This window comes from Amblyraja radiata, chromosome 28 (assembly GCF_010909765.2).
Source record: "Amblyraja radiata isolate CabotCenter1 chromosome 28, sAmbRad1.1.pri, whole genome shotgun sequence".
Lineage (NCBI taxonomy): Eukaryota > Metazoa > Chordata > Chondrichthyes > Rajiformes > Rajidae > Amblyraja > Amblyraja radiata.
In genome coordinates, this window is record NC_045983.1 from 30918229 (window position 1) to 30928143 (window position 9915).

Sequence of the window (9915 nt, forward strand, 5' to 3'; positions counted from 1 at the left end):
TTACTTGTGGGCGGAGCACCAAGGGAAATTCCTTGTATGTGAATACTTGGCCAATAAACGTACTTACTTGGGCTCACTGGCCTATAGTTCCCAGGCTTTTCCCTGCAGCCCTCGAATAGAGACACAACATTTGCCACCCTCCAGTCTTCAGGCACCTCGCCTGTATATTGACAACTTGCAAATCTCAGCCGGGGCTCCCGCAGTGTTCTCGGATATATCTGATCAGGAGAGTGCGTAATGAAATGTTGGTATCCTTCTTCCATACAGTGTGAATGATCAAACATACCACATTTATTTTGAGAACCGTGTTCACAACATTGATTGAAGTTGAATCAGTTAAAAAAAAAAAATCAAGAATGCTTGGGCATTTTCCACAATAAAATGTCACATTTACAACGTCACTAATTCATTGAACGCTTAACAATGTTCTCACTGTTCCAAGCTTTAACCACTACTCCAAGCATTAATCAAACACAGTAGCTTACAGTATCTTGACACTGTAAAATCAAACTGTAATTTGAAGTTAGTGTATACCGCAGAGGAAAACAATTGCTTTTCTCAGTTGCATACATCATTCTTTGAATATTTGGAAATATTTCTTTGGAAAGAATCCCGTCAACAAATTTTTAAACATTGCCGCGATGTTGAAAAGCCCGCGCCATTTTTATTGTGTTGTCCGAAGACAGTTTATATTAAAGCAAACAAAATTGGAAATGTAATTCAGCTTGACATCTGGAACAGTTGAATACAAAACCATCCAAGATTGGGAAAAATCAGATAGAATCTGCTTGAACACGAATCCAGGGTCTAAAGAGGTTGTGGAATTTTCAGTCCTCTGCGAAAAGCATTTGCACAAGTTCCGGAGAGAATAACTGCCCTTCCACCAGCTTTTGAGTCTGAAACACAAGACAGAGTTATCCTGATATTAAAGTTTTTGAGAAAACCACATGAAAACATTCTCAGAGACATCAGTGTAGTTCGTTCTCACGTGTACCGAGGTACAGTGAAAAGCTTTTGTCAAGCCAAGTCAAGTCAAGTTTATTCGTCACATACACATACGAGATGTGCAGTGAAATGAAAAGTGGCAATGCTCACGAACTTTGTGCAAAAAGACAAACAAACAACCAAACAAACTACAAACAATGGAACAGAATCACATATTCGTTTACATATTAAATATTGTGGGCGGAAGGAAAAAGGAAAAAAACAGCAATTAAAAAAAAGCGGTAGAGTGGTACAGTAAAGTTAGTCCCTGGTGAGATAGGAGTTTACAGTCCTAATGGCCTCTGGGAAGAAACTCCTTCTCAACCTCTCCGTTCTCACAGCATGGCAATGGAGGCGTTTGCCTGAACGTAGCAGCTGGAACAGTCCGTTGCAGGGGTGGAAGGAGTCTCCCATGATCTTATTGGCTCTGGAGTTGCACCTCCTAATGTATAGTTCCTACAGGGGGGCGAGTGAAGTTCCCATAGTGCGTTCGGCCGAACGCTTTACTCTCTGCAGAGCCTTCTCGTGTGCTAACCAGCCAGCAGAATGACAATACATGATTACAATCGAGCCATTTACAGTGTATAGGTACATGGTGGGGAATAACGTTTAGAGCAAGGTAAAGCCAAGGCACAGTCCAATCAAGGATAGTCCGAGGGTCACCAATGAGGTAGATAGTAGATCAGGACTGCTCTCTAGTTCCTCAGCTGCCTGATAACAGCTGAAAAGAAACGTTCCCAGAATCTGGCATTCTCCATCAATTGGCCAGTATTTTAAAATCGTTACCCCATACACTAACACTATCCTACACACTATGGATAATTTTGCCGAAGCCAATTAACCTACAAACCGGCACGTCTTTGGAGTGTGGGAGAAAACCAACGCAGGTCACGGGGAGAACGTACAAACTCCGTACAGACAGCAACTGTAGCCCGGGTCGAACCCGGGTCTCCGGCGCTGTGAGGCAGCAACTCCACCGCTGCGCCTAATCACTTCAAAATTTATAATACTTTTAATATAACGGTATATAAGAACATTTACAAAATGCAAAAAAAAAACCTCAGACACTGTACGATTAGTCTTGACTTACTGTGCCATATTTCATGAGAGTTGGTACACCAGTGAGTTTCAGTTCTGTCCGAAACTTGTTTGTAACATTCTTCCATCTGGTCAATGACAATATGCAGACAGAAGATAGTCACGTTAGTTATCCTTACAAACGCCAACTTCACTGAAGATAATTACTGGCATGCAATTTTATGAAGTTGATTTAATACCACAGTTAGTGTAATGTGATTTAATTTCCATCTAGTTCGCTGGCGCTTTGACATGTGGGCACTAAAGCTTAGTTTCAAGTGTATCCCGGTTTTATATACGAGGCCAAGTCGAGAGTTTATTGTTATGTGTCCCAGATAGGACAATGAAATGCAGCACAACAGAATATTGTAGGCATAAATACAGAACAGATCAGTGTGTCCATATACCATAAATATGTATATACTAGACTAAGTGGGACCCGTTGGGTCCCATGTTCACACGGGAGGGCTGGTCCCCCAATGCAATATTCCACCTTTCCACAAATTCCAATATTGGTGGCCAGTGGGGGGGGGGGGGGGGGGGGGGGGGGGGGGTTTCTGGAGCGCTAGTATGGGTGTTGTGGGCTGAAGGGCTAGTATGGACATTGTGGGCCAAATGGATTATTGGGGTGGCAGCTCAGCCACTCAAGCTTGATGTGCTGGCAGCTCACGGCTGGTGGGCTGGCAGTTGACACAGCTATTCCTTGAAATTCCATTTCAAGCAGGGTGCAAGGCCACCAAATTCAAATGCAGTTTCTTACCACTTCAAGCAGGGTGCAAGGCCACCAAATTCAAGTGCAGTTTCATACCACTTCAAGCAGGGTGCAAGGCCACCAAATTCAAATGCAGTTTCAAACCATTTCATGCAGGGTGCAAGGCCACCACATTCAAATGCAGTTTCATACAGTTTTAGGGGGCACCGTCCAGTTGGGTTTGGCTGCCCTGCCTGCAGCTGTCCGTCTTTTCACTTCTTTTTTTAATTTTTAGTTTGTTAAAATAGTGTTTTATTTTGGAGGTCTAGTCTTTTTACGTGGTGGATGGGTGGATGGGGGGAAGGGGGAAACTGCTTTTCCTAGTCACTTCCTGGTCGGAGAGGCGGTTTTCCTCTGAGCAGCATCTTCGACCCGTTCTCGCGGCCTACCATCGGGTCTGGAGCGGCTTTTCCTGAAAGGACCGGCCAGAAACATGGTTTCGGCAGCGGCACAGCGCTGGAGCGCTATCCCGGAGCGGGCGATGCTTTGCCCGGGTCGCCGCGCTGGAGCTCCGGAATGCTGAGTCCGCCAATGAACATCGCAAAGCTGCGGGTCTGTGGAGCGGCCAGCCGCGTGCGGAGGCGCTAACTTTGACATTGCGGATCTTTCGTCGAGATCGCCAGTGGTGGAGCTCCGTCCATCGCTGCCTGTTGGCTTCGGAAGCCGCGGTCTCCGGTAAGGAAGCGGCTGTTCCAGGCATCCCAAGCCGCTGAGAGGGTTCTTCCGACGCCGGAGCACCATCACCCGGCGAGAAGGGCCTGAAACATCGGGCTCACCGTAGCGGCGACCTCAATAGGCCCGACTATGGGTGGACAAGGGATGGGGACTGGACTTTGTGCCTTCCCTCACAGTGGGAACCATTGTGGGGGGATGTTTTTATGTTTGATGTTAAATTTCTATATAAATGTTATGATGTATTATTAATGTGCCGCAATAGCAACTCGAATTTCACTACACCAATTGGTGTATGTGACAATAAATGATCCTTTGAATACCATTTCAAGCAGGGTGAAACCACCATAATACCACACAACCACCACATTCACAGTTCAGTAGACATTTAGTGTGTTCAGTTGATTCACAGCTCAGACAGAGTCGTGACCCCTTCCCCATCTTGCAGAGCCACACCCACACTTCTGCGTTTTATAATCCCTCCCCACTCCCCCCTCCCTGAATGAGCGAATTCTATTTAAGATATTCTTTTGACATTTTAAGTGGACACTTACTCTGGCCGGGCTCCTGCTTGACAATAGATGAAGATGGCTCCTTCGGGCATTTTATCCAGTTCTGCACGGACTATTGGTTCAGCTGGAGGAAAAAGAACACCTTTGCATCACTATAATTTTGTGAGCGGCCACCACAATGAAATAAATGGTAAAATAACTGATGGTCCTGTGAGAATACCGAGACCTGTAAAGTAACAATACTTTACAGAAGATTGAAGTCTAAATGAGGGTCTCGACCCGAAACGTCACCCATTCCTTCTCTCCAGAGTTGCTAACTGTTCCGCTGAGTTACTCCAGCTTTTTGAGTCTCTCTTCGGTTTAAACCAGCACAATACTTGGGGGGGGGGGGGGGGAAGGGGGAAACTATTTTTCTCAGTCCCTACCTGGACGGAGGTGCGGCTTTTCTCCGAGCTATGTTTTTGCCCCTTCCTCGCGGTCTACCAATAGTCTGGAGCGGCGTTTCCTGCCGGGACTGGCCAGGACTTCAGCTTCGGCGGCGGCACAGCGCTGAGGCACCATCGTGGAGTGGGCGATGCCTTATGCGGGTGGGCTCTGGAGTGCTGAGACCGCCGACTCCAACATCGCGGAGCTGCGGTCTGTGAAGCTTCCAGCTGCGGTCGGCGCTGAGCTTTAAACACCGCGGATGCTGGGATCTCACGCCGAGGTCGCCAGTGTCGGAGTTCCGACCAGCGCGGCTCGTGGACTTTGGGAGCCGCGATCTCCGGGGAGGAAGCGGCCGCTCCAGACACCCTGAGCCGCTGAGAGTGTTCCCCCAATGCCAGAGCATCATCCGGCGAGAGGGCCTGATGCATCGGGCTGCCGTAGCAGCGACTGCGGAGGCCTCAATAGGCCCGACTATGGGTGAACAGGGGGATGGGACTGGACTTTTGATGCCTTCCCCCACAGTGGGAACCATTGTGGGGGGATGTTGTTATGTTTATTGGTAAATTCTTTAATGTTGTGTCTTATCTTTATTTGTGCGCTGCAATGGCAAGTCAAATTCCATTACACCAATTGGTGTATGTGATAATAAATGTCCTTTGTACCTTGTACCTTTGTACCTTTAAAGTAGCCCATACTATCCATCAATCACTCATTCACACTAGTTCCATGTTATCCTGCCTTCACTCCCCTACATGCTAGGGGCAATTTACAGTGGCTCATTAACCTACAAACCAGGGAAGTGTACCGAGGTACAGTGAAAAGCTTTTGTTGCATGCTAACCAGTCAGCGGAAAGACAATACATGATTACAACCGAGCCATCCACACTGTACAGACACATGATAAAGAGAATAACATTTAATACAAGATAAAGACCAGTGAAGTCCGATCAAAGACAGTCCAATGATCAATGGGATAGATGGTAGCTCAGCACCTCTCTCTAGTTAGATACAAAATGCTAGAGTAACTCAGCGGGTGAGGTAGCATCTATGGAGAGAAGGAACGTTGCCAATTCCTTCTCTCCATAGATGCTGCCTCACCCGCTGAGTTACTCCAGTACTTTGTGTCTACCTTTGATTTACCAGCATCTGCAGTTCTTTCTTAAACCTCTCTCCAGTTGTTGGTGGGATGGTTTAGTTCACCCTATCGAGTCCACTCTGCCATTCGATCATGGCTGCTCTACGTCTGATATTACAATAGACAACAGGTGCAGGAGTAGGCCATTTGGCCCTTCGAGCCAGCACCGCCATTCAATGTGATCATGGCTGATCATCCCCAATCAGTACCCTGTTCCTGCCTTCTCCTCATATCCCCTGACTCTGCTATTTTTAAGAGCCCTATCTAGCTCTCTCTTGAAAGCATCCAGAGAACCTGCCTCCACCGCCCTCCAAGGCAGAGACTTCCACAGACTCACCACTCTCTGTGAGAAAAAGTGTTTCCTCGTCTCCGTTCTAAATGGCTTACTCCTTATTCTTAAACTGTGGCTCCTGGTTCTGGACTCCCCCAACATCGGGAACATGCTTCCTGCCTCTAGCGTGTCCAAGCCCTTAACAATCTTATGTGTTTCAATGAGATTCCCTCTCATCCTTCTAAACTCCAGAGTGTACAAGCCCAGCTGCTTCATTCTCTCAGCATATGACAGTCCAGCCATCCCGGGAATTAACCTTGTAAATTACGCTGCACTCCCTCAATAGCAAGAATGTCCTTCCTCAAATTAGGGGACCAAAACTGCACACAATACTCCAGGTGTGGTCTCACCAGGGCTCTGTACAACTGCAGAAGGACCTCTTTGCTCCTATATTCGATTCCTCTTGTTATAAAGGCCAACATGTCATTCGCTTTCTTCACTGCCTGCTGTACCTGCATGCTTACTTTCATAGACTGATGTACAAGGACCCCCCAGATCCCGTTGTACTTCCCCTTTTCCCTACTTGACGCCAATTAGATAGTAGCCTTCCTGTTTTTGCTACCAAAGTGGATAACCTCATATTTAACCACATTAAACTTCACAGTCCACCTTGAAGCTTACAAACTCCACCTCACTGACTACAAAGATGCCCTCATTGCTGCAAAATCTGCCTACCTCTCCTCCATATTCACCGATCCCTGCCTAAACCACAGAACCCTCTTCTCCACAGTGGGCAACCTCCTCAAGCCTCGAGCCAACACTCTCCCTACCTCTACTCCGGTTCTCTGCAACTCATTCCTCCACTTTTTCGCTGATAAAATCAGCACCATCTATCAATCTTTATCCCCTGTACCCGACTCCCCAGCATCTACTCCACCACCTACCACGGCCCCTCCTTTCAACATCTCCACTGACCTCCTTACCCCTCCTCCACACTGCTTCCTCTCCCAGTTTGACCTGGTCACCCCTATTGAAATCTCCAAACTCATCAGCGTTCCCCAAGGCTCCGTACTCGGCCCCCTCCTCTTCATCATCTACATCCTCCCCCTTGGTCAGATACTCCGCCACTTCAATCTGGACTTCCACTGTTACGCTGATGACACCCAGATTTACCTTGGCACCAAATCCCCCCACAACCCCCCCCCTCTCCCATATCAACTCCTGTTTGTCAGCTATAAAAACCTGGATGCAACATAATTTCCTCAAACTCAACAGCGATAAGACAGAATTCCTCCTCATAGGCTCCAAAGCCACACTCAGCAAAATCAATAACCCCACTCTCACCATCGACGGCACCACTGTCTCCCCATCTCCCCAGGCCGGCAACCTTGGCGTGATCTTTGATTCCACCCTCTCCCTTGAGCCTCACATCCGCCATGTCATTAAAACCTCCTTCTTTCAATCCGCAACATCGCCAAACTCAGACCCTCTCTCACACCGCCTGCTGCTGAAAGACTCATCCATGCCTTCATCTCCTCCCGACTGGACTATTGCAACTCACTTCTCCTTGGCATCAGCTCCACCTACATCAACCGACTCCAACTGGTCCAGAACGCAGCCGCCCGACTCATCACCCACACCAAATCCTGGCATCACATCACTCCAGTCCTCAAAAAACTTCACTGGCTTCCCATCTCCCACCGGATCACCTACAAAATCCTGGTCCTCACCTACAAAGCCCTCCACCATCTGGCCCCCACATATCTCACTGACCTCCTCTCCCCCTACCAACCCTCACGGTCCCTCAGATCCACATCAGCCGGTCTCCTCTCCATCCACAAGTCCAACCTCCGCAGTTTTGGGGACAGAGCCTTCTCCAGGGCAGCTCCCAGGCTCTGGAACTCCCTCCCCCAACTGATCCGCAATTCCGTGTCCCTCCCCATCTTCCAGTCCCGCCTCAAGACCCATCTCTTCACCTCTGCCTATCCTTAGCCCCACGTCCCCGTCCCTTTTCATCTGTGCATTAATTGCCTCATGCTGTGTTTTGTATTGAATTCTGTCTTTACTTTGTGTACTAGTCATGTCTCTACTATTTATTTCATTCCCCTTACATGTTTTTCCTATACATGCTCAATTTTTGTAAGGTGTCCTTGAGACTCTTGAAAGGCGCCCATAAATAAAATGTATTATTATTATTATCTGCCATGCATCTGCCCACTCCCCCAACCTGTCCAAGTCACCCTGCATTCTCCTCACGGTTCACACAGCCACCCAGCTTTGTGTCATCTGCAAATTTGCTAATGTTACTTTGAATCCCTTCATCCAAATCATTGATGTAGATTGTAAATAACTGCGGTCCCAGCAGCGAGCCTTGCGGTATCCCACTAGTCACTGCCTGCCATTCTGAAAGGGACCCGTTAATCCCTACTCTTTGTTTCCTGTCTGCCAACCACATCTCTATCTATGTCAGCACTCTACCCCCAATACCTGATGCGCCCTAATTTTGCCCACTAATCTCCTATGTGGGACCTTATCAAATGCTTTCTGAAAGTCCAGATACACTACATCCACTGACAAAACATCTGCCAGGTTTTCCCCCATTCACAGAGAGTGTGGAGATTCTGGGCTGGAGGGGGGGGGGGAGGGGAGGGGTGCTGGGGGGGGGGGGGGGGTGCTGGGGGTGGATTGTGGGGTGCGGGTTCAGTCGGGGGGGGGGGGAGGCTGGGGGAGGAGGGTGGACTGTGGGGTGGGGGTTCAGTTGGGGGGGGAGGCTGAGGGAGGGGGGGAGGTTGAGGGGAGTGCTGGGGGAGGGGGGGGGCTGTAGGCTGGAGGTTCAGTCTGGGTGGGGGGGGGAGGTGGTGGGGGGGGGGGGGTGCTGGGACTGTAGGCTGAGGGAGGGGGGCGAGGTTGAGGGAGGGGGGGGGGGGCTGTAGGTTGGAGGTTCAGTCTGGGGGGGGGGGGGGGGGGGGGTGACCGTGTGTGGCCGCTCACCTTGCACACAGTCCTGGCACCAGCTCACTCCGTTCTTGTCCTTGGAGCCGGTGAAGTAGGCGAAGATGGTCTTGCCCTTGTGGTTCTCCACCGCCTCCACGAACGCCTGGTATCCGGACACTTCCAGCACGACCATGTTCACGCGCGCGCGCACTCACACACAGAGAGACAGACAGACGCGGAACGGAAACCCGAGCTCGGGCGGGACCGGGACCTTTCCCAAACCCCGGGGTGGGGGTGGGGGCAGGGGAGGGGACTGCTTCTGCTTCCGCTTCCGGCCGTTGGAGCGCCATTGTGTCGTCCGCGTCCGCCCGGCGCTGCTGTTGCCGGGCAACGGCCCCCAAAGCCTCTCCCCCCCTCGGCCTCCAGCTCCGGCTCCGGCTCCTCGGCCTCACTTGCCCCCGGGCCCCTCTCACTCTCTCCCCCCTCGGCCTCACTTGCCCCCCCGGGCCCCTCTCACTCTCCCCTCTCTCCTCCCGGGCTCCGGCCCCTTTACCTCTGGGGCCCCCGCGCCGTCCATCCATCGCCGGCGCTGGACGAGCAGGTAAGAAGGGGCCGCGGGTTTGTGGATCAGAGGCGGCGAGCAGCGTCTCCGTCCCAATGATGTGAGGGCCATGGAGTAACCCGGGAAAGGGGTCAGAGACGGCGACCATAATGTCCCCCCCCCCCCCCCCCCCCCCGCCGGCTCGCAGTCTGACGAAGATGGACATCAAACGCTGGAGTAACTCAGCGGGTCAGGCATTGTCTCTGGAGAACACGGATAGGTGACATATTGGGTCCATAGAAACAGAAAATAGGTGAAGGAGTAGGCCATTCGGCCCTTCGAGCCTGCACCGCCATTCAATATGATCATGGCTGATCATCCAACTCAGTATCCCATCCCTGCCTTCTCTCCATACACCCTGATCCCTTTAGCCACAAGGGCCACATCTAACTCCCTCTTAAATATAGCCAATGAACTGGCCTCAACTACCTTCTGTGGCAGAGAATTCCACACCCTTTCATCAGACTGAGAGCCAGGGGAGAGGGAAACGTGAGGTTTGGGAAGCTCCAGAACAAGAGTCTGCACTGAATACTCAGGAAAAGTAGAGCCCAC

The 9915-nt window shown here is 50.3% G+C and overlaps 2 protein-coding genes across 3 annotated transcripts in view; one reads left to right on the top strand and one right to left on the bottom strand.

Moving 5' to 3' along the window:
• Positions 1–271: 271 nt before the first annotated feature.
• Positions 272–9056, bottom strand: txndc17 (thioredoxin domain containing 17). Its single transcript, XM_033046223.1, has 4 exons — positions 8820–9056; positions 4039–4120; positions 2075–2150; positions 272–896 (listed from the first exon to the last, which is right to left on the bottom strand). Exons 1-4 carry the CDS (start codon positions 8953–8955, stop codon positions 828–830), a joined length of 363 nt encoding a protein of 120 aa, XP_032902114.1. The 5' UTR covers positions 8956–9056; the 3' UTR covers positions 272–827.
• A 35-nt stretch (positions 9057–9091) lies between these two features.
• kiaa0753 (KIAA0753 ortholog) overlaps positions 9092–9915 on the top strand; it is a 34915-nt gene continuing 34091 nt past the window's right edge. Inside the window, exon 1 of one of the 2 annotated variants that reach the window (XM_033046224.1) lies at positions 9092–9363. The gene's annotated coding sequence lies outside the window, so the exon portion shown is untranslated. The remainder of the gene's footprint in view (positions 9364–9915) is intronic. The other variant, XM_033046225.1, reaches the window with a different exon arrangement.